Source organism: Colias croceus, chromosome 7, assembly GCF_905220415.1.
Source record: "Colias croceus chromosome 7, ilColCroc2.1".
Lineage (NCBI taxonomy): Eukaryota > Metazoa > Arthropoda > Insecta > Lepidoptera > Pieridae > Colias > Colias croceus.
In genome coordinates, this window is record NC_059543.1 from 4,058,116 (window position 1) to 4,082,667 (window position 24,552).

The 24,552-nt window shown below is 31.4% G+C and overlaps 4 protein-coding genes across 6 annotated transcripts; 3 read left to right on the plus strand and 1 right to left on the minus strand.

The window, feature by feature from the left end:
* Positions 1 to 90: 90 nt before the first annotated feature.
* Positions 91 to 6,291, plus strand: LOC123693447 (geranylgeranyl pyrophosphate synthase-like). The gene is made up of 10 exons (XM_045638552.1): positions 91 to 183; positions 732 to 807; positions 1,910 to 2,064; positions 2,358 to 2,502; positions 2,858 to 2,978; positions 3,605 to 3,744; positions 4,847 to 4,891; positions 5,012 to 5,120; positions 5,628 to 5,755; positions 6,111 to 6,291. The coding sequence occupies exons 2-10, from the start codon at positions 763 to 765 to the stop codon at positions 6,171 to 6,173; spliced, it is 951 nt and encodes a 316-aa protein (XP_045494508.1). The 5' UTR covers positions 91 to 183; positions 732 to 762; the 3' UTR covers positions 6,174 to 6,291.
* A 732-nt stretch (positions 6,292 to 7,023) lies between these two features.
* On the plus strand, positions 7,024 to 11,971 carry LOC123693069 (geranylgeranyl pyrophosphate synthase-like). Of its 2 annotated transcripts, none has more exons than XM_045638018.1 (10): positions 7,024 to 7,358; positions 7,823 to 7,892; positions 8,266 to 8,420; positions 8,745 to 8,889; positions 9,148 to 9,268; positions 9,554 to 9,693; positions 10,785 to 10,820; positions 10,949 to 11,051; positions 11,386 to 11,513; positions 11,770 to 11,971. In XM_045638018.1, the coding sequence occupies exons 2-10, from the start codon at positions 7,833 to 7,835 to the stop codon at positions 11,827 to 11,829; spliced, it is 948 nt and encodes a 315-aa protein (XP_045493974.1). In that variant the 5' UTR covers positions 7,024 to 7,358; positions 7,823 to 7,832; the 3' UTR covers positions 11,830 to 11,971. The 2 variants fall into 2 exon arrangements, with proteins under 2 accessions (XP_045493974.1, XP_045493975.1); XM_045638019.1 differs by having other exon boundaries at positions 7,831 to 7,892.
* Positions 11,972 to 13,408: 1,437 nt separating this feature from the next.
* Positions 13,409 to 22,614, minus strand: LOC123693071 (geranylgeranyl pyrophosphate synthase). The gene is made up of 8 exons (XM_045638020.1): positions 22,263 to 22,614; positions 21,994 to 22,148; positions 17,680 to 17,824; positions 17,237 to 17,357; positions 16,786 to 16,925; positions 16,576 to 16,678; positions 15,901 to 16,028; positions 13,409 to 15,296 (listed from the first exon to the last, which is right to left on the minus strand). Exons 1-8 carry the CDS (start codon positions 22,305 to 22,307, stop codon positions 15,204 to 15,206), a joined length of 930 nt encoding a protein of 309 aa, XP_045493976.1. The 5' UTR covers positions 22,308 to 22,614; the 3' UTR covers positions 13,409 to 15,203.
* Positions 22,615 to 22,766: 152 nt separating this feature from the next.
* LOC123693068 lies at positions 22,767 to 24,552 on the plus strand. 2 transcript variants are annotated; one of them, XM_045638016.1, is made up of 3 exons: positions 22,767 to 23,213; positions 23,283 to 23,484; positions 23,616 to 24,552. In XM_045638016.1, exons 1-3 carry the CDS (start codon positions 22,979 to 22,981, stop codon positions 24,343 to 24,345), a joined length of 1,167 nt encoding a protein of 388 aa, XP_045493972.1. In that variant the 5' UTR covers positions 22,767 to 22,978; the 3' UTR covers positions 24,346 to 24,552. The 2 variants fall into 2 exon arrangements, with proteins under 2 accessions (XP_045493972.1, XP_045493973.1); XM_045638017.1 differs by having other exon boundaries at positions 23,292 to 23,484.

Genomic DNA, 24,552 nt, shown 5'->3' on the forward strand with positions numbered 1-24,552 from the left:
TAGGTATAAAACGTGAAAGAATATTAGAAAGCGTATCTTTTGGATTTTTAAACTGATAAGTGATTTACGTAGCCATTAGTAAGCCATTAGTTAACCGATGATTAAACACTGCATATTGTTTCTCGGGTTCAGTATTAACTTCTACTGTAGTGTAGAGAGGTTGTGTATCACAACACATTTACAGTAAGTATATTATTAATGAGAATTTTATATCTAGTATCAACTTTTAAACTCACTATGAAGTCTTTTATTTAAAAATCAAGGGTGTTTAATAATTATTTCAGTAAAGGTTTTTTTTATTTTATACATTTAAAACAATGGCAACTAATCATTATTTAAATTGATATATTCTATATTAATATTGAAAATATATAAAAGTTAAATTAAGGAGCTTTAAAGTTCATGCTTTCGTTTTAAATAATTTTTTAACTACTTATATCTACATATTTACGATATCCATCGTTATTATAATAAATGTTTTTAATTCACTTAAATATAAATTCGATCAATAATCTTATAACTATATTATTTATTTGTTACAATTTATTGTGGTACAATCATTAAATACTTATAAATAAACAATAAGGTACCAGAAAGATGTAGCACAATAATTGGCAGCCTTATCACTAAGCAGTGATCTATACCAGGCAACCAAGGGGAGAATATTATGTACTTACTATGATAAGTAATATGAAACTACTTTCAGTTTTACATTAGTTTATATTTTTTAGGAAAGTATCAAAGGAAACAAGTACATAAACGATGAGTAACAAAACTGAAGCAAGAGACGAACTATATATGGAAAAGGTGAGTTTTTACATCCACAAACCTACGATTAATATCAAGTTAGACAATCTCTGAAGATTCTTCATCCCAGAAGAATCGAATTTTTCGGAACTTTGGGGGGCTGTTTAATAGAGTATGGTCTCACGAAAATCGGCTACTTATATTATAGACTTGTTTAAGGTCGGTTTGCATATCTATACATATAATAAATCTGTAGAAGGGTCAATTCTGTACATTGAAAATATTGAAAAAATAAATAGCAGGGGGTGTTACTGGATCGATACCAAACCCAAATATGTGATTAAAAAAATTTTTGTCTGTCTGTCTGTCTGTCTGTCTGTCTGTCTGTCTGTCTGTCTGTATGTGAAGGCATCACGTGAAAACTAGCGGTTCGATTTCGATGAAACTTGGTATAATTATACCTTATTATCCTGGGCGTAAAATAGGATACTTTTTATCCTGGAAAAATACGTAGAAAAAAAATAATCTTAATTTTTCAGTTTTATCCATAGACGTTGTTCCGTAGAACCGCGAACACACGTTGCGTATTATTATAGGCCTAGCCGTATTTGGGAATTGGGTCCAATAGATATTTATAAGATGTTATTGTCAGAGGTACTCAAAATGGATAAATAAACCATCCACGCGAAGACCGACATCCGCGCGGACGGAGTCGCGGGCGGAAGCTAGTACTTACTAAAGTTAAGTGATAAAGCTTTTTACAGAACATTATATTTTGAACCCAGACAAGATTTTGTGAGTGAATGTTATGAAAGTACTTTATGATTTCAACTTTCCACAAATGAGGATCTTTTTGGAAGATTTTTGTTATGCGTGTTTTTTTTTTAAGTGGTAACGTGACTCATATCCGAACCCAATACAAGTATTAAAAACTACTAAAGAATTACAGGAAAAATAATGCTAACCAATCACTAATTAAGTATCGTTATTGTCTGAGCTAGTTACTAAGACTATTGTGTGATAAGATGTGTAGGTATTCGAGATTAGCGCCAAGCTATCTATTGAGGCTTAATAGATTTTTAATGGAGAACTTTTAGTAATACATAGTATTGGTGAGCTATTATGATTGGTAAATAGTAGTAGATATGTTTTCTTATTTTAGGAACTCCTTTTGCCGTATACACATTTGATGAAAATTCGCAGTAAACAGCTGCGAAGAAAAATTCCGATGTCTTTTAATCATTGGTTTAAGTTGCCTGCTGAGAAGGCACTATTTATTGTGGACACTGTAGATATGCTACACAATGGGACTTTGTTGTAAGTATCATATTTTAATAGTTGAAATACATTTTGTTTATTTTTAAATGTCAACCATATGTAATTAGTAAATAGTATAGAAAGCATTGAAATTTTCGCCCAATTTGAAGTGAAAGTTCTTTAGGCACTTTGGGAGTAAAATTTCAGTGTCACGTATAAGCGTCATGGAGTGGCGACGATTTTGGTATCTTTAAATCTTGCCAAAGAGGTTTCACTTCTAACACGTGTGCTCGGCACAGCGTGTATGCTTTTTTTGTATCATGGAACTGAAAAATGAAGTGCGACTATTTCAGGGTCGACGATATTCAGGACAACACATTATTACGACGAAGTATCCCAGCTGCTCATCTTGTGTATGGCATTCCCTTGACCATCAACGCTTCTCTTCATGTGATGACCCTGATGCTTGACAAGCTATTGACGTTGAATCACCCGCGAGTACGTTACAACAACATTTAATTTAAAGGATAGATTATAATTGTTTATTTATTACGGACTTATCGATAGAAATGTATTGTTGCCCGCATGTAACTTGGCAAGTTATTGGTATGCAAGCTTTCCTCACTAAACCAAAATATTCCCAAGCTACGTGTCGGCAGGGTACTTCAGGCCATTCACCATTAATTAATGGTGATTGCTTGATATATTAATATTTACTAGTACCTATAATTAAAAAAAATATGAATTATAAAAAATCCTTACATAAATATATACTTATGTATTATGCATAATGTATAATACATAAACAATAGGAATTGATTATGATAAATCAAGAATTAATATTTCCTTATAGCTGACAAAGGTGTACTGTGAAGATTTTCTAGAAATCGTTCGTGGTCAAGGCATTGAGGTATATTGGAGAGACAATTTTCAAATACCAACGGAGGAACAATATGAAAATATGATTAAACAAAGTTAGTACTCAGGCCATCAATTTACAAATCATTTATTTTATCTTGTTTTTATTAACGACTAATTTCATTATATTTTCCCAAGTTATTATATTTTCTTGTTTATTTAAAAGATGGATATATAATGAAATTAGTCGTACACTACAGAAATGTTACTCTCTCGGATAGATACTCCCTGAATTTTTGAAAAAAATCAGGTTATCTCCAAATTTTATGATTCATCTTTTACCGTGCAAGCCGTAAGATTGTTGAACTCCTTACTAACCCCAATAAAGCAAGCGCAAACTGAATATTTTTAAAGCTTTAATTAAAAATATTATCTCTCCTCATATACTTGAAATTTGTATATATCCTCTTCTGCACGTTTTCTTTCTTTCTTATGTTATATGTAATTGTATACCTTGCCTATAGGTATCTATTATATTTATGTGTATTCATTCTTGCACCAGATCTACCTTCCTCAATATTTTCATTTTCCTATATCCCAAGGTTGCCTGGAAGAAATCGCTTCAAAGCGCCAATTTGTACGGTGAAGATAACTTTTGTAAGATACTGTATTTTATATACGATAGATAGATACTTTGCATTGTACAATAAAGTGTTTTTATTATTATTATTAACAATTTCAGAAACCGGTCATATGTTTAGGCTAGCAGTACGTGTGATGCAACTTTTCAGCGATTTTAAACATGATCTTAGTGAACTTCCTTTGCTAGTGGGACTGTTTTTCCAGCTGAGAGATGATTATTGTAATCTACTAGAGGAAGAGGTTAGTTTATTTATTTTTGTAAAAATTAAGTGTTATTAAAAAATAGGTAAGTAACTAGGTAGTTCCAGGTGGATATCAATTTTCGTTATTATCCAATTTTCATGAAATTATAAGCTTAATATAATTATTACCTACCTATGTAACGGCATACGATAATATAATGAAACCTGGAAAAATAACAGCTCTAGCACGCATTATTCTAAGTATATCAATTATATCTAATTTCTAAAAAAAAAACAAACAAAGGACACATTTCGTAATTATTGGTCTCTATTTTTCTAATATAAGGAAGAAAAAGATGTAAATTGAGTGATATTGTTTATTTTTTACATCAATTCTAATCAATAATTGTTCTATTGTTTGTTTGTAAACTTAAAAAAATATACACGTTATTAGGTTAGCCATCTTTGAAGTTAATATCAAAAAACCAAACAAGAGAAAAACGATTTGATTGTTAAGGTAATAACGCATAAACAAACTGCATATTAATTATTGTAAAACGTTTGAAACATAAGTAAACATACATACCTACCTACTCGCATGTATGTTTTTAAGTTGATTGTTGAAGATAGATCTAATTCATAACCCTTTAATTCATTTAAAATGTTGTCAAATCGTCATGGAACAAAATTTCTTTTTGTATTGTACGTACTACGGTAGGTTGCTTTATATATAAAATGGTCTGTTATAAAAAGTAGAAAGTAAATGGTTGGTCTGAGGTGTCACATTTGGGACACCCGATTGGAACCGAAGTTCCCTTCGTTTTGTAATAAGTAGGTACCTATAGGAGGATATAGATTTATAGGAGGTATAATTAAATAAATAAACAATATTTAGAAGTTAAATGACCAACGAAATAAGCGAAGGAATGCTAATACACTATAGCAAAAGTGTTGTTAGAATTTTTCGTGACGCTCGCCTAGCCCCCAGCCAGCGTACCGCGTGATAACCACGTAGGTACGAACTTCGTTCCAAAAAAACGACGACATACTTATAAATCTAAGAGATAAAATTAACGTGAAATCTTACCAGTCCCGTTTCGTAGTACCTAGGATATACGTAGACCTTTTACCTTCCATAACTGATAGTAATTTGTTTTTAGGCAGTCGAGGAATGGCCAGCTGAGAGTACTGATAATGGTAAAAAGGTAAATCGTTGTATATTTATTTTGAACTTGAAAAATTTCATTCATTATTTGTCATTTAAACGCATTAAACATAACATACCAGGGAACCTATAATTAAAAATTAACTTATTTTTATTCAAGGCGCCATCTATACCTAACCCAGATAATTTTTGCGAGGATCTAACGGAGGGAAAGTTCACTCTGCCTATAATCCATGCTGCTAGTACCGGCGACGGACAGGGTGTGCTCAGTATCCTTTTTATTAAATACTAGCTGCTCCCCGCGGTTTCACCCCTCTGGCTCCGCTCCTGTTGGTCGTAGTGCAGCGTGATGATACATAGCCTATAACCTTTCTCGATAGCTCGAAGCTTTCTAACACCGAAAGAATTTTTTAAATCGGACAAGTAGTTCCCGAGATTAGCGCGTTCAAACAAACAAACAAACTCTTCAGCTTTATAATATTAATATAGATTATAATATAAGTAGTCGTTTTCTAACGTCGTGTATAAAACTCTGGCACAGTATTAGAAATAATAAGTAATACTGTGGTATTACAACATATAGGAATGAACTAAGTATAGTGAGTGATATGAGATACCTACTATTTTACCTACTGTCCTACTAAGATTTGAATGCCATGTGATTTGACTGTTCCTATAAGACTTAAACTCTTCAATCGTCAAATATTAAAGAAGATATTGAACAATCTAGTAAACTAATTTTTTTTTTCATTTTTTTCCTTTAACTCGCACAAAAGATATTCTCCGCCAACGCACTCGCGATGTTTCGCTAAAGAAGTTCTGCGTCTCCGAGTTAGAGAGGCTCGGCAGTCTGGAGTATACGCGAGAGCGTCTGGAGCAAGTTGAAAAATCACTTCGAGCTGAGGTAACTATATTATAATAGATATTCACGATACCTGCAATGCACAATATGATGTCTATTGAAAAGCAATGCTGAAATAAGGATGCCAAAAGCCTAAGGAAGTTGTTAATAGAATGTTAAAAGTGAAAAAAATCAAAAAGATTGCAAAAACTGCAACGATATTCATCATAAGTCGTACCTAATGGATTACCCATTATATATTGAGGATCTTTCTTTTTTGTCTAAAATTTTTCTTAATTGACGTGTCCCAAAGTACCTTTGATCAATTTTTTACTTCCCCAATCTTACTTTATACTGTAGGAAATATGTTCGATGAGGAAATTAGTAAGCTTACAAATGAAACATATTTTTATTTCAGATAGCACGTCTGGGCGGGAACCCGATGCTTACATCTGCACTCGATGACTTGTCTTGGAAGTGACGTTATTGCCACAAGATAATACGGAAATTAATTGGGAATTATTACTTAACAGTATTTAATTATGTACTTAAATACTTATAAAAATTCATAAATAAAAGCTGGGTGTCGGATTTTGCAACCACTTTTATTAATAACCTTTAGGTACCTTATCCTACCTTTTACCTAAGTTGTATCTGTCGCGTCGTTTCGTCTAAACTCTTTAACGGCAAGCATTAAATTAACCTATTAACGGTATAATAGTTTAATTTAATAACGTGTATATTATTAATAAGAAGAAAATATCCGCCATTATGGTATTTTTTTTTCATTGGTATTTTCTTCTTATTATGGTCATCAAAGGATACCTAAGATTGTTTATTTAGGTAAGTAGAAAAGCTAAATAATTTTTTCACAACGCTCAATTTAACTAGTTCCTTTGTCGTTTTTCCTATAAAGAATATTTCAACGTATTATTGTTTGAATAAAGATTTCTTCTGGTTGAATTAATTCATTGAATTCCTTCATATTATAATTTCTTATTTAGATTCCTTTTCAGTTTTCATCAGTACCTATAGTAGATCTCATAGTAGATCTCCAGTTAAGTGTCAAAACCTTTCGAAGTCTGTCAACGCTATAAGTTTTTTTAATCCTTTGAAGGTCTGTTTTAGAAACAAGCATATTTAACTAAAAATGTGTCCCATTTTTCCTTATAAGCAACAATACAAAGGTACAATGGTTAAACAATTAACTCATTTTAGTAGTCTCGTTGAAGCATAAGAAGCTTGTTTAAAAATATAAAAAAATCTTAAAAAAAATATTAAAAAAAAGTCCTTCACGTCTATAATGTCGCCGTGATTTCTTAAAAAAAAACACAGCATAAACTACAATGAGGTTTTATAAAGTAAAGATTTTATAAATAGAATAATGACACTCACATTCTTAATACATGCAGATGTTTAACTTGCCAGATTTAAGCGATAAGTTACCTTACTTTTACCTCAAACTTACCCGCAATACTTGTAATATTCGATGCTAATTTTATAAAAAGGAAGTGTGTCCGTTTAACGAATTTATTTCATAGTGCACAGCGGCTTGGGATAAACGGTTTTAGATAGAAGAAAGTTTTAATTAATTTCTTAATAATTCAGTGCATCTGTGTTAATCTCAGGACATTTCGTTATTTTCGAACATATTGCCGGCCAATAAGTAAGTATTTAAATATTTTATTCACACATTTTAGGTAAATTAAATATGGCCTTCTTTTCGTGAAGCTTAAATATTCAGCATGAAGATTTGGACATAATGATTTAATTTTCATTAAAATTGGACAAATAATTAAATTACTTATTTGTCCAATTGCTGTTTTAATTTGAATAGAAGATATACACGGATCATTTAATTAACAAAAGAGTTTATTTAAAATTAAGGTACCTACCTAGTTACCTAGTTATAGTAAGTATTATATGCATTTTACTTTTACAAATCTATTTTGTTACGCATATTTTTTAAACGATCGATGAATCGATGATTACGACGTTACGATTTTAACGAACGACCTACCTAAGTACGAATAACTTAAAATGTACCTAGTTACTAATTAAAAAAATATTGATAAATATAATAGATTAATATTTTGTCATGTGATTAAAATATTAATAACACTTTCTAAGTTTTTCAGAGATGTCCGTGAAACTGAACAATGGAAAAGTTGAACAAAATGGAGAATTGTATTTAGAGAAGGTAGGAATTTATTCATAACTTTTATTTTACTTTCAACGAAGTATTTCATCTTATAAAAATAAATGTTGAAAACCGTTGTAGGAAGTAGGTACCTACCTATTATTACACGAAGCAGATTTGGCAGGTAATATCGTGCCACAAAGTCTATTTAGATTTTTTAATTTTTTTTTTCTAATTCAATGAGAGAGAATTTGATACTGAATTGAAGTTCCAAGTCGTTTCAATTGAAATTTAGCTGAATTTCATACAGAACTGGGTCAAATGGATTAACAGTCTCTTACAGCCGTTATATCCATTCTTAAAAACAACAACAACAATATCTGACATTTATCCTTTATTCTAATTTATACAATTATGTAATAAATGTTTTCAGGAACTTCTAGCACCGTACACTCATATAATGAAAGTGCGTGGCAAGGAACTACGCAAGAGACTTCCAACCGCCTTTAACGAATGGTTGAAACTTTCCGCGGATAAAGCAGAGTATATTATTGATGCTGTGCATATGCTGCATAATGGAACTTTGTTGTAAGTGAAAGTTCAAATTATAAGTGTATATAAAACTTTATTTTTCATAAGGTTGGTTTACACTTTACGTGATTCGGGTCAATTGCTTTACAGATAATCAAAAACGCTTGGCCATTAAACAAATAAATTGGCCATTAACTAAAACATTTTTTTTTATATTTTGCATTCAACATGAGCCGGAACTATTTATCATAGTTAGTTACTTTTATAATCATTTTTTTATATTCATTCCGTTATACTTGTGTATGGTATTGGGTTATATACTTATCAATTAGTTGCAATCTATAAACAGAGGGTTATTTATAAAAGTATTTTTTTTTGAAGATTCGATGATATTCAAGACAACACAATGGTACGTCACGGTCTGCCTGCTGCACACATCGTGTATGGTCTCCCGCTTGCCATGAACGCGGGGATTCATGTGATTATCCTAGTTTTGCAAAATCTTGAGAAGCTAGGTCATCCACAGGTAATTGTTTATTCTTATCTTCTGTAGAATTGTATAATGTATTACTTTATATTATTTTAAGGAGAATATTAAATGCATATAAGCGTAGGTACCTATATTATAATCATACGGTAAAACTTGTCGATTCTATGCAGTGAAATACTTTTGAAAATAGTAGAGGAATTCTATACCCAAGTCAAAATTTCCAACAAATCTCTAAATAAAACTCGATGCATATCAATTATACGTTAACTAAATGTTCACAATACACATTTACAGATTGGTAAAATGTTCAGTGAGGAATTTCTAGAAATAGTTCGTGGTCAAGGATCAGAAGTGTATTGGCGAGATAATCTGCAATGTCCCACACAAGAACAATATGAACATGTGGTTCAACAAAGTAAGGAATAATTTCGCATTTTTGCGATAAAAAAACAGTACCTTTTTAATTTGAAATTATTTTAGTTTCTATGTTTTAACTTCTAATATAATGCTGTGAATATTCCTATAAACATAGGTAATTTGTATAAGAAATTGCTATTGTTTACAAACGAATAATGAATTGGGTATGTCCCATTATATTTAGGTATACGGTGGGAAAAAATATATATACCAAACAAAATGAATGAACCTACTAAGTACATACTTCAATGGCATCATTAAAAAAACATTAACCATTTTTCAGAATCTGGCAACATGTTCAGACTAGCTATTCGGTTGATGCAGCTCTTTAGCGACTATGAACACGATTTAAGTGAACTAGCCCTTACCGTGGGCAAGTATTTCCAGTTCAGAGATGATTATTGTAATTTGGCGCAAGAAGAGGTACTTAAACTGAACATAATATCTCTTTAATGTATGATAAAAGTTCACATTCTATTGTATAACAATATATACAGTATCATATTAAATTCGGTTCATTGAAAATTAAAATATTAAAAAATAAGGACCGATGTTTAGTACAAACTTGAAACTAACCAAAAGGCAAAAACATTAAGCACTCCAATAAAATTGGCGACAAACGTATCAATTTCACTTCATTCATTCACTAGCAGTCTAAACTTTTAAACGAGTACATTGACGAGTAGGAACCCGGTACTACGGTGATACGGTCTACATCTATACATAGGTATAATAAATCTGTAGAAGGGTCAATTCTGTACATTGAAAATATTGAAAAAATAAATAGCAGGGGGTGTTACTGGATCGATACCAAACCCAAATATGTGATTAAAAAAATTTTTGTCTGTCTGTCTGTCTGTATGTGAAGGCATCACGTGAAAACTAGCGGTTCGATTTCGATGAAACTTGGTATAATTATACCTTATTATCCTGGGCGTAAAATAGGATACTTTTTATCCTGGAAAAATACGTAGAAAAAAATTAATCTTAATTTTTCAGTTTTATTCATAGACGTTGTTCCGTAGAACCGCGAACACACGTTGCGTATTATTAGAGCTAGCGCGCACGAGCAACTTTGTCTCCGCAACTATTTTGTCTCCGCAACTATTTTGTCTCTCCCACCCATGGACTAGTATGAAAGTGCGCGCACGTAGCGACGCAACTCCCCATACAAATTGATGGGAGAGACAAAATAGTTGCGGAGACAAAGTTGCTCGTGCGCGCTGGCTCTTATAGGCTTAGCCGTATTTGGGAATTGGGTCCAATAGATATTTATAAGATTTTATTGTCAGAGGTACCTACTCAAAATGGAGAGATAAACCATCCACGCGAAGACCGACATCCGCGCGGACGGAGTCGCGGGCGGAAGCTAGTTATAAATATGGCTGTGGTAATTTTGTAGATCGGAATGAGTGATAAACTGTAGTTAGGTAGTTACCTAACTACAGTTTACTTACAGTAGGGTTTTTTTTATTTTTTATAATCGTATAATGCCTATCTTTAATTTATTTTAGGCTGTGGAAGAATGGCCAGAGGACCCTAGTAAACAGGTAATTGATTATTATTGTTAATTACTTTGGACCACCTCTTTTTATAAGTGTTATGATAATTAAAACTTTGATGTTGAGACTAGATACCTATTATAAAATTATTTTCATGTGATTATTTTATTTTTCAGCCCAAGAAAAACCAAGATAGCTTTTGTGATGACTTAACCGAAGGAAAGTTTACGTTGCCTATTATACACGCTCTCAATACTCCGGACGGACATACAATTCTCAGTATCCTTTTATTGAAATTATAACCGCCACATTTTTTTTGCGGAAATTGCGTTTACGCATACCCAAAATTTAGCACTTCTACTTTTGTAACACCACAGATCAATAAAATACTTTCTTATTGGTTTACACAATTTATATTATGGTGAGAATGTTACGAAAGCTAAAGAATAATTATTGCTATAATTATTTTTAATACAGTCCAATCTTGATATATGCCTATTTCCTATACAGTAGGTACTGTAACGCAGAAGCATACAATCTACCCTGAATTTATTCTCCGATGAAACTAATTACTAAACATCGTTCAATAACATTTTCTTACCTCACACCTAAGATATTCTACGTCAACACACCCGAGATTACGAGTTGAAGAAATTCTGCGTCGGTGAATTAGAAAGACTAGGAAGCATGCAATACACACGAGATAGATTACGGAGCATTGATAAGCATATAAGAGATGAGGTCAGTTCAAAGTTTTTTTATTTAATTCTTGATGTATGTATGGTCACATAGAGATACCCACTTCTCGTGAATGTCGTACCGTGTTTTATACCGGTAAAGTTGTGTGTTAGGTACTTATTTATGTGTGGACTATATAGGTTAGTTAACAGAAAGGAAACAAAACAAGTACTTACCAAGACATTTTTTATATTCAATATACAATTAGACACAGTTTGATTTATTCTCTTTTTCCAAAAGGAATGTTCGTTTTTTTCAGGTTCGTCGTTTGGGCGGAAATCCGAAGCTAATATCTATACTGGACGAAATGGCCGTATAGGTAATTAAACAAAGTCCAAAGCATTCGGTTTTAGTATGGCCGGTGGTAAAAGCAGCGTTGTATTTATTTTAATGTAACTATATTGAATGTGTTATTTATTATTTTCAAAATCTATTATTTTAATAAATAGGAAGTGAGTTAACACCAATATATTTCATTTTTCATACGCTCTCCTAAATAAGCTACACTGTAAGATCTATAAAATATATGAGGGCTAAATTACCAAAATACCAAATATACTCTAACTTTTTGATTGTACGACGTACAGGTTAATCACGATTTAAAAAAAAATGGCACAATGTTGCTTTACAGAATATTGCAGATATAAATAAGACGAAAAATATAAAATAAATTTAATTTTTAACACTCGCTCAGCCTTGGAACCTTACGCGTTATTGATGGTAACTATTGAAATCACTCAATAACCACACATATAAATATTATTCGTATTAGCTAATTTTCAAAGAATAAATGAAAGGATAAACCACAGGGATAAACATAATTTAAATAAAACACTATAACATTCATTTTACTTAAAGCTTTATTTCTTATAGATTTATATAAACATGAAGTCATTCTAATTATTAAGAGATACAGCACTACAGCTAATTTATGTATTGTCATTAATTCGGAAGACATTTGGTATTGGTAAATGGTGTATTTAAAAATAAAAAAGAAAGACAAAGACAATTATGTACAATAAAAATATATTTCCAAATTAAAAAAAATTCCACATTATGCAGATTAAAATAAAATCGAAAATTGTTGCTGGCAGCTTTGTTTCTTTTATAACACGACAGATTTTTATATCTGTGGTAATGGTGACCCGTTATGATTTCGATATCTTTTTATAATAAATAAAATAAATTATAACTAATAAAAACCACTCAGTAACTTTTCCACATCTGAATTTTTAGTTTGAACATTTTAACGATAGCAGTTGATCGTTCTGAACACGTGATTTTCAGTTTTTATTTATATTGATATGCAAAATACAGGAATAATACAAATAAATTGACATTACACCAATAAATCATTATTATCTAGGAATTCTACAACTATTATTATATAAATAACTGCTGGATAATAATGTGAAATTCAAACAACCTTGCCTACTTATAGCCTTTAATTAAGTGAGCTACCTTACTGCATTAACTTTCAAGCGTAATCATTTCGGAATAGATAATTCTAAAGGTTATTTTTCTTTAAACGATAGTAACTGATCAGAGTAAACAAACAACAGAGACGTAATAATTTACTGTTTCCAAATTTTGTTTGCTCAATGTCATGCCTGATGCCATATATACGAATGATATAGGTACCTACCTCAGTAGGTAGGTACCTGACAGTTCAGTCGTATTCTGCATCTACTATTTATTACAAAATATGATGTAGAAAATTGATTTGATTCAAAATACACTTAGTTTGGAAACTAAACAGTTGAATAACTTACTGCTTTAAACAAATCTTAGCGTATTTGACAAAGGCCTTTAGGCAAATAATTAATAAAGTAACCTGACCGTGCTATGTAATGCCTAGCTTGCTGGTAAAAGGTATAAGTGATAACTATATAATGACTATATATCGACTTATCGTAATGCAATTTGTAGATTTCAAGACCATACGATAAAGTTTATAAGTAAGGTAGAAAATATTTCATAATTAACACCCACGACTCCCTATATCTAGTACAGCGCTATGCCCTAATAGTTATAATTGCACATAAAAAGCTTACATTACCTACTGAGATTAAATTATAAATGCCATACATACGCAATCTAAGTACTTTATGACCTAAACTATCTTATTTTAAGAATTTTCACCAATAAACCTTACATCTCATCGAAGAACCTAAAAATCATAGACGAAACTTTATTTCTTCGTAACGTTCAAAAGTAATGCATTTTTAACTAAATTCGAAGCATGCCGTATCAAAAAAAAGCACGTTTAAATATTTACTTATTACGTATTTGATTGTATGTTTTATTACCATACTTGAACAGTTATTTTCTTGGTTGTTTATTATTTATTGAAAACAATTAAGTAAGTAATTCAAATTCGTTGTTTTATTGAAGAAAATCATAAGGCAAAATGTGACTTCTTAATCTGAAGATAAATTAAATATCATCATCAGTTGTATTCAAAATTGAACAAGTACTTTTTTAATAAACGTATTATTTGTGTAATTTATTAAATTTAAGCTTTTGTAATAATACTTGACTAGCACACTATGTAAAATATTCATTAAATAATATTAAAACCTGAATATTATAGTTTTACAAATAGTTTCATAATATTTCTCTTTGGTCATTCGAAATAAAAGGAAAAGGTTTAATATTTTGACAAAAAAATAATCTTTTTTTTTCGATGTTTTGAAATAGCAAACTAAAATAATATAATTTTTTAAATATTCAGATTTTAATGAACAAACGTCTAGGCATATATTTTATTAAATTTATTAACAATTTAAATAACTAAGTACTTAGATAATTACATAATTAAGTAGTTGTAAACTATAAAAATAAAATCTTGAAAGACAGTTAAATATAAACGCAAGAAAATTTCTGTAACAACTAAGCTAAGCCAAAAACAATGTTTGACAAAACTAAGACAATTTGCTGTAAGATTTTTCAACAAAATAGTAGTTAATGTTCCCTAAAATTATTATAATTAATAATAAAAACGCATTTAAGTCACAGACAGCCTTCTAGATAATTGTCGAATCTAGACTAGACTATATTTGCTATTACGAATCTAAAAAAAAAATAGCACAAAAATTTACATTAATAAAAATGTGTAAATCAAGAAATAATTTCGCTTACAAAGTGATTGCATCATTATTTGATATTTGCATAAAGAGAAGTCATATTTATAATGAAATCTACACGTTTTCTTGCGAACTCATGTTAATATATTTAAAAATAATATTTAATTTATTTTAAAGTAGGCCTAACGAGTAAACGATATTATATTCCATCAAAATACGTTAAGAAATTTTAATTGCGTGAATAAATACCATTAATAAAAAATAATAAGTAATTAAATAATAAAATGAACTATTATTTGATTATATAACACTATAAGATGGTTATTTAAAGAAGACACAATGAGACAAATATGGCTTTTTGATACGTAGGTAAAAAACTTAAAGTATCCAAGTAATAACTCAGCCCCCGGAATCACAGACAATAGAAAATCTATTGTGTCATGGTCCGATCGGGCCGCTCGGGGCTCAATGGGTTAATTATCTATTAATAAGGTAAAACAATAACTTTAAGAATTAAATTAACATCATTTCAAATTTAAATGCCAAATCGATAACAATAAATATATAAATTTGGTTAACAACGAAAAAAAATCTGATGTACCGAAAATTATTCCGATGTCTTCTTGGTGTCGCTTCCGCCAACTTTCCGAAGTTCGTCCAGGAACTCCATTAGATGGGGATTGCCGCCTAAACGATCAATCTGAAAACATGAAAATATATATTTAATAAAAGAAAAACTATAATGTACATTTCCAATTCTCCATGTCAACATTTTATTAGTCAAATGTGAAAAAAAGGAAATTCGCCATAAATAAATACATACTATAAAATCGCGGATAAAACAAAACCTAATACAACAAAAATACGTGTTAAAATTATATTGAACTGTAAAAATATTTAGTAGTAGTTGAAATATGACGAAAAACAAAAAAAAATAAACATTTTGAGAGGGCATATTCTTAAAAAACCTAACGGCCAACAACTCATTAAGTATACGGAAAATTTGCATTTTTAATTAAACCTTAAAAAATCGACTGTGGTAACTAGATTAATTAAAAAAATAAATCATGAAGGAATAATTTTAACTTTACATACTAATTTATTAAATTACTAGCATACCGCCCGCGGCTTCGCCCGCATTGTCTAAAACCTAATAAATTATATATACTAAAACCTTCCTCTTGAATCACTTTATCTATTAGAAAAAACCGCATCATAATCCGTTGCGTATTTTTCAAGATACAAAGAGACATAGGGACAGAGAAAGCGACTTTGTTTTATACTGTGTAGTTAAGTGATAGTACCTCAGCTCTGGCTTCTTTGTCCAACTCTTCAAGCGTATCATGAGTGTATTTGAAGCTTCCAGCTTTTTCTAGAAGCTTTATACAATACCGCTTCACTTCAATATTGTGGGTCCGTTGACGAAGAATATCTAATAAATACTTAGGAAATGTATTGCTTATTTTTATCACAAATTAATTATGTTGTTATAATGAATTACTAGCAATTTTATTATTTACTAGCGGTCCGCCCCGGCTTCGCCCGTGATACATGTTTACGTTTTCTCTCCATAAGAACCATCCTCGTTCTTCAAGGAATATAATAAAAAAAGAATTATCGAAATCGGTTCAGCCGTTCTAGAGTTATGCGCTTACCAACACATTTTGCGATTCATTTTTATATTATAGAAGATAATGAGTATTATAAAAATAAAATTGTCTTTCTCTTTAATTAAAATCATTAATACTACAAAAACAGGATAATTGTAAAGATAAATAATTTAAATATGTCTTATCACGCCATTAACATTCGTTTAAAATTAAGTGTACTTACAAAGGATTTGACTTAAAATTTTTAGTTTACGGTTACGTATATGCAAAATTCGAAATCAAATACACTTACAAGGAAGTTTTTTAGGATATTATTTTCTTTGAATAAAGAAAGGAAAACTCTTTAAAAACACATTTTAAAAAGGATACGCAGTATTTGATTATCGCCCTCCTGGTTTCTGATCGCGTGTATTATTGGGAAACTAAATTTTCCCTCGCTAATGTCGTCGCAGTAGCTCTTGTTCTCAAAATACTGAAAGCAATTAGCCAAAAAAAGTGAAAATTCTAAAATGGAAATAATAAAAAATCATGATAAGTATTTGATTATTGGATTTGTGAATAAAGTGGACAATAAAATACCTCTTGCAAGCACAGATTGCAATAATCGTCTCTGATTTGGAAATACAATCCCAGGATCGAAGCTAGCTTGCTGAAGTCAGACTTATTGTCACTGAACAGTTGCATCAAACGGATTGCCAACATGAACAGACCTCCAGTCTCTGAAATTAATGAATTTTTCATTTCATTTTTTTTTTTTGAAAAATAATATACTTAGTACTTACAGAAAAAATAGTAAGGAAAAATATAAATTTATTAAAAATACAAGAGAATATGTGTGTGACCATCTCCATGGTACAGTGGTGAGAACCTCGGGTGCTGGGTTCAATGCAGGTGAAAACGAAAAAAAAAATGTCTGGGGAAGGCTGATTGCCTATCTGTCCCTATAAAATCGATCGGTGATCCCTGGATACGGAACTTCACATTTTAATTTTTTTTCTCCTGCAAAGAATATCTAGTTAATAATACTAACTTTTAATAGTCATCTCTTTGTACTCCTCTTCTGAAGGGCACTGGACATTGTCTCTCCAGTATATCTCCATTCCTTGACCGCGATGTAGTTCCAACAGTTGTTCTGTGTATACTGATGTCGCCTGTACAACAAAAAATATAAGTGTGTAGGTAAAATAAATACATATATCTATCTAAGATCCTCCTGGATTAGATTGATCTTGCATACTTCAGCAATTATCTTTTTAGTTAACTTATGATTATATTTAAGTTTGTTACTTCAGTTCCTCACTCAGTCACACAAGACCGAAATTAAAATGTATCTTAGTTAAATATATTATCCTAATGCTTCACTTATGTCAAATTAACAAATAAATGATTAGCATGTGTTATTTTACTTCCAAGTTCAAATGCCTGGCTTCTTACAAACAACATAAAAATCTCACTCTATATTCAAAAAATTACCAGTGGATGTCCCAAATTGAGGGTTTTCTCGAGAGCTATCATCATCACATAGTTAGCTGCGTTGATCGTACTAGCGATGCCGTATATAGAGTGCGCCACTGGAATACCGCGACGCAGAATCGAGTTATCCTCAATGTCATCTAACCTGGAACGTGATCATAATATGTATTGTTAAGTTGCATATTGTTAGTCCGTATAAATGGCTATTATTTGTAACAAAAAGTATAGACTAAGAATAAATATCGTTCAAAGAGGCTGGACGAGCGTGCAAAGTCAATATAATATATGCATTTAGTATAGAAGCCACTGAATCGGTCAGTGAAAGGTTGTTAGCCTTTATGTTTCAGGCTTTGATGACCCGCATATCATAGACCCAAATAGTACAACGACATACAACTCTTAGCTTAGCAAACAGAACTAGATATCTGGGAAATAGATTATAGCTGAAACAATCATAAAAGTAATGAAGAATAAAAAAATAGGTCAGATGTTTACTTTGTTGCAATTCCCAGAAGAATTAGCAATGTAAAAAAAATCTCATTGAAAGAACTATTATTAAAATTATATAATGACAACAATGTCGTTTTAAATCTAACAATAGAAGCATTATACAAATGAGCTCTAACACTTTTTCTAAATTGATAAAACTTTACTTAGTTGTATAAATAATTTTTCTCTTTAAATAGATTGTAATTAATCCTGAGAGCAATTATTAGCCCACATTCCAATTATTTTCAATTAACTTCACATTGGTTGCTGTCAGTGCTTAATTGGCGAGTTTGATAACAACTGTTGAAAAGCTATACTAATTGTTTATAATTAGTTAATTAAAATTAGTTATGAATTATTGTTGAAAATTTATTTTATGGTTTACTGATTTCACAGAGAAATTTCAACTATGTTTGACATAAATAAATCATCACTACATAGTATAAAACAAAGTCGCCTTCTCAGTCCCTATGTATGCTTAAATCTTTAAAATTAGGCAACGGATTTATATGCTGTTTTTTGAGATATTATTTATTAATTATTAGACAAAGCGGGCGAAGCCGCGTGATGTTCGCTAGTATTACAGAAAGTAATCATAATATTTTAGTTTTTACACATTTTGCAATAGAGTAAAAACTTAAATGTAATATGATTGGAAATAATAATTAAAAATAGCTTTAACAAAACAGACAATATTGAATAGATGAAACAAAGTTCAGGTAAGTAGGTATATATATCATAGTTCAAAGATTAGGATACAGTAAAAAAATATTCTCTACCATTTTTTTTTTTCGTGAATCAGAGGTAAATATTAAGAATAGTTATATTCAGAAGTAGGTCAAATACAGGGTGGCTCTGAAATACGTTGACAACTTATTTTACGATTTATTTTATTTTTCTTTTACACAGTATAACGGTGACTACTAAATAATAAAAATACAGTATTATTTTAATGTAAATATATATTTATTTTCAAAATAACCACCTTTAGCTTTAATACAAAGGCTTATACGTTTTCTGAAGTTTTCGACGATTTTCCGTAACTCCTCTTCAGATATTTTGTCCCACTCACAAGTAAGTGTTGCCTTCATCGCGTCTACACTTCTGTGTGAAGTTGCACAGGCCCTCGCCTCTAGAATTGATCATACGCTGAAATCCATTTGATTAAAATCTGGTGAAAATGGAGGCCATTCCTTGGAACTTATGAACTCTGGGAAATGGTCCATACATCACTACTGCACATTTGAGGCCCTATGAGATGGAGCAGAGTCCTGTTGAAAAGTCCACGGTTGGTCACTGAAGTGCTGCTGGCTCCAAGGAAGAACTACACTCTCCAAAATATCGCGTCGGTATATTTTTTGATTCACTTTCACACCTTTTTTTACGAAAACAAGAGGAGTTTTGCCTGTTGAGCAAATGCCACGCCAAACCATGACTGAATCCGGTTTTTGCCGAAGGGGGATAATTGCTGTGGCTCCACGGCGACTAGAAGAGTAAACTCTATCGTTTTGGCGGTTATGAGATTGTTCAATTTGAAAAAAAAAATTCATCTGTGAAAAAAATATTTTTCCACGCTTCACCAGCGGAGCGCGCTTTCAGTAAGCGACATCTTTCAAGGCGTATTTTTTTATCTTTATGATCCACCCGCTGTGCTTTTCGCAGCTTGTATTCTGTTAACTTGAGCTCATTTTTAACAACTCGTTGTAACGTTGAATGACTTAAAACTAAGTCTCGAGCCATTTTTCTTACCTCGGCTTGTGAATTGCGGGTCAATCTTTATTTGATGATATGTCGAAGCCTAGGCGTCCTCACAGTTATTTTTCTGCCTCTTCCCAGACGGTCACCGAGATGGCCAAGCTCATCGAAGCGTTTAATAGCAGAAGAAAATAACTGCCGACTGATACCGAGAAGTCGCACTACCTCGCATTGCCGCTTACCAGCCTCATATAAGGATATTATTGCACCTCGTTGAGCATACATAGTAAAAAATGACTAATTTTAAATTTATTCTTTTCACAAATAACGTTAATTTGGCGCCAAAACATGTGAAAATAATAATTATAAAACAATAGTAACGCAGCATGTACCATTTTTGAAATTTATTATTTTGAAATTTGTCAACGTAATTTAGAACCACCCTGTATATTGTAAGCTAGGTCAAGGACAGTTTAATTGTGAGTTTTATCTTCATAGCAGACAATGCTTAATAAGTGCATGAGAATAAGTCTTGAGTCAGTAAAGTACTGTATAATTTATTACCATATTGGAATATAAGTATTTCACGTATATTTAATCCTAGCTGATTTAATGTGATCTAAAATTGTTAAAAAATATTACAATTAAGAACCAAAAATAGAATATCAAACTATAACTGAAAATGTGAATCTTTTATCATTAATTATTGAAATCTCAACTAAGCTTGGAGTATTTAATAAAAAAAATATAAAAGCATAATTTTTTATTTATAATAATAATTTAAAATTTGTTTTCTAACAAATATATGTATTTTTTTATTTTACACACTGTACACTGTAGCTTATCGGCTGAGTTAATACACAAAATACAATAAAGGACGTCTCATTGGCATAGTGATTAGTACATTTTACTGCAGAGGTATTTGGATTGGGAATTTTCAATTATACCTTGAAGTCAGGAAGAACTGAAGCTTATTCTTTCTGGGTTCAATGAATTACAAATATAATAAAATTCACAATTCATATGAATTATTAAAATTAATTTTGTATGTAAAAGGTTTTTCCAATTAGAAATTTTCCAATTTTGAATGACTTAATCACCATGTTCAGGATCCATCGCCCATTTTTGCAAGTGACTACTATCAAGCTGATTTTCCGTTTGTAGCTTTATTTGATGAGACGCCCATTAATTTCGTGTACGAAACTCTGGATTGTGGTAGCTAACAGAGATAACAAGGATAAAATTTTTTGATTTGATGGTTCTCAAATATTTATTACTAACTGAAGTTTTTTTTGTTCAATCTCAAGATAATTGTCTAAATTATCCGAAAAAATATTTGTACTACACAGGCGCGGTCCCAGCGGGGTGGTCACGGGGGACATGACCCCCCCCAAAATCGTACTCGATAAAATAGAAAAAAATTCTTATACTGTACAATATATAAAAAACTGGTGCAAATCGGAGTCACTCGCACATCTAAAGTTCTGTTTAAACCTGTTTTTAATCCCTTGCAAATGTTGAAATTTGCGAAAAGCAGCTAACGGCTTCCGACTCGCACTTGGCTGGTTTTTTTATAATATATTGTACAGTATAAGAATTTTTTTTCTATTTTATCGAGTATGATTTTCTCAAGTTTTTGCTTATCACTTCTTCTTCACGTGAATACGATATTTGGCGAGTACGGTTGGGGGGGGGGGGGATTCCATACCTTTCCAGCTGCGTGTCCCCCCCCAAAATGTCAGGCTGGGACCGCGCCTGGTCCTACAAAATCTATGGTTTGTTCAAAGTCCCCCTTTCCAAAGTGTATTGATAACGATATTATTGATTACTAACAAGCTGATTTTTTGTTTTCACTTAGTTAATGTTTATATAATTCAACAGACATATAAATTGTCCTACAAATTGCGTAATAAATATTTGAGAAACATCAAATCAAAAAATTTCATCCTTGTTATCTCTGTTAGCTACCACAATCGAGAGTTTCGTACACGAAATTATTAGGCGTCTCATCAAAATAAAGCTACACACGGAAAATCAGCTTGATAGTAGTCAGTTGCAAAAATGGGCGATGGATCCTGAACTATTATTATAAAATTGAATATAAAGTTTAAATTAAAGCAAACTACTCACAATAAACTTGAATTGTGCAACATCTGGACAATTTCACCGATAGCTTTTAGTTTATCATCATTAACTCGTAACCAGTAGTTAAATGCAACTGTTAATTTGGCTCTCATCTGCTTTCCTGGCACTTGCTGGATATATGTGAATGGCAACAGCAGTTTCTTTAACAAAAAAGTACATTAATATAAAAATAAAGTACCCTTTTTTAAATATTTAATGAGTAAAAGCTTCAAATATAGATTAGTTTTTAAAATATATTTTTGATAATAATTTACCTCTTCTTGGCTTTTATTCCCAGATTTAGTAAGTAAGTGCGTCATTTTTGTTTTTATGTGTTTTAATAATCGGACAATTGGAATATTAAAATGAAAACGATGTACAAAAGGTGTAAAGATTAATTCGGATACTGCGGTTTGCGGGTTGCGGCACTGCGGTGTAACGATTATATATAGTAAACACAGTCATAAATACAGTTAGAGTATATTTGTGAATATGATAGATACGATAGTCTGATACACGGTCAAAATAATTAAAGAAGATGATCAATACAATAATATTTTTAATTGCCGGCTGAAACGAATCACACAAATTCACATCCACATTATCCACAGAGACAGAAACTGACAGAAACTGGGGTTCTTATAATTTTCTAAAATCTGTCATATGTCATCGTGAACATTTGACACTTGTGACTTGAGTAAAACTATATAATATTGTCATCTGTTTTCGGCCAAGTCCAATAAAATATTTAGGTACATATTATGTCTGAAGATTGGTCTGAAGACTGTGAGACTCTGTGGTCAACAATCAACATCAATGTCAAATTGTGATTAATCAGATCATAGCTTGTCAGGTGTTTATCAATAAAATAATTTAATTTGAATTATTTTCACTTTACTGAAATTGCTGGTTTTATTTGTTGTATATCAGGTTCTTGTTTATATTGAATATGACAAATAGATCGTGTTTATTAGTATTTTTTAATTAAATTATGTCTGCCCGAAATTATTTGTCTGCACGAGAGAAAAGTAACATTAGAGGAGATTGTTTACCGTATATTAACCATCAAAAATTTGCTCGTCGTTCAGAGGTGCCTGTGCTCTCTGCAAATGAATACAATTTGGTAAACAGAAATTTAATTTATTCGTACAATCATCATTTTGCTGGAGATAGTTTAGAGCGGTCAGGCACCCCTTTTTCAGATTTCTTCTCTGAGAGCGAAACTGGTGAGGCTTTTATCGGTCGACATTATTTCTGTTCGTAAATCATAAATTAAACAATTAAATTTTGTTAAGGAACTCCAGACTTTCAAAGTGAAGAGAGTGACAGTAGTGCAGGGTCGGTGTTGAAAAGAAATACAGCGGAAGCGACGAAAACATTAGCAGACGAGTGGGACCGAATAGAGAGAACGCTCTACGATGAGGACGGGGAAAAGTGCATGCGCCCTCAGATCATTGAGGAGTGCAAACAGTGGCAACAGTTGCATCCACAACTTAGGTTATTTTCTTTACTTTCTTTTGATTCATTGATCTTATAATTCATAAATATTAATCAAAGCTATTATTGAGTAATCAATTTCCATGTTTAAATTAATGTATTGTTATTTAATGAACATTTAATGCTTGCAGGGTCATTGGCAAAGGTCTGCCAACACCAGACAGAAGACTGCATTATAGACAAATTGAGCATGAGGAGATCATTGCAATGCATTACAGTGACTATGAACAGTTCAGTGAAAGTGAGGAACGGCAATCACAGAGCAGCACAGACGTCACACCAACCAATTCTCCCAGAGCCTCTCTTGAAGACATGCACAATACAAAACTTTCAAGGGAGAAAACATCTTACAGCACATATGGACCAGATATTGATGTTTCAGACACATTTAGCTCCCTCTTACACATCACCCCCATACAAATCAGAAGTCCTTCACATAAGAAGAAACAGAGTCAGTCTATTCTTAGATCAGACATAGCTTCATCCAAATGGATGAAGACTCATCGGCCAGATTCATCTATTAACTTTGGAAGGAACAGTGCAAAGTCATATATTTCGTTGGATACAAAGAATTTGTGTAATCTAAACTCAGTGGAACAGAAGAAAAACAACAACAGGGTCTTTACAGCAAGGTTAAGGGATATGTCTCACTTACAGCCTTTAAATTCTCCCGACATTCAACATGGAATATCAAAATATCAAAATGGAATGCAGCCACAGTATAATATAAGAAAAGTATCATTACCTCCTTTATTATTAGAAGAAGAGAAAAAAAAAGTTAGTTTTGGATCTGCCAAGAAACAAACTAAATATCGAAAGAACAATAAAATGCATCATTTTGATAAATATAAGCACTCTTAATAATTGTTAGGTGCATTATTGTCTGATATTATTATCTTGTTGAATTTGTTAAACTTTACACTGGACAGAAATTATGATCATCTAACATGATCATTATTTACTATTTTAAGAATTGCAATTTGATTTAACATTATCCACAATATGAGATACATTCCTATAAATCTATTTTTATCAGTATTACAAAATCTAGTCATAAATAATTATAAA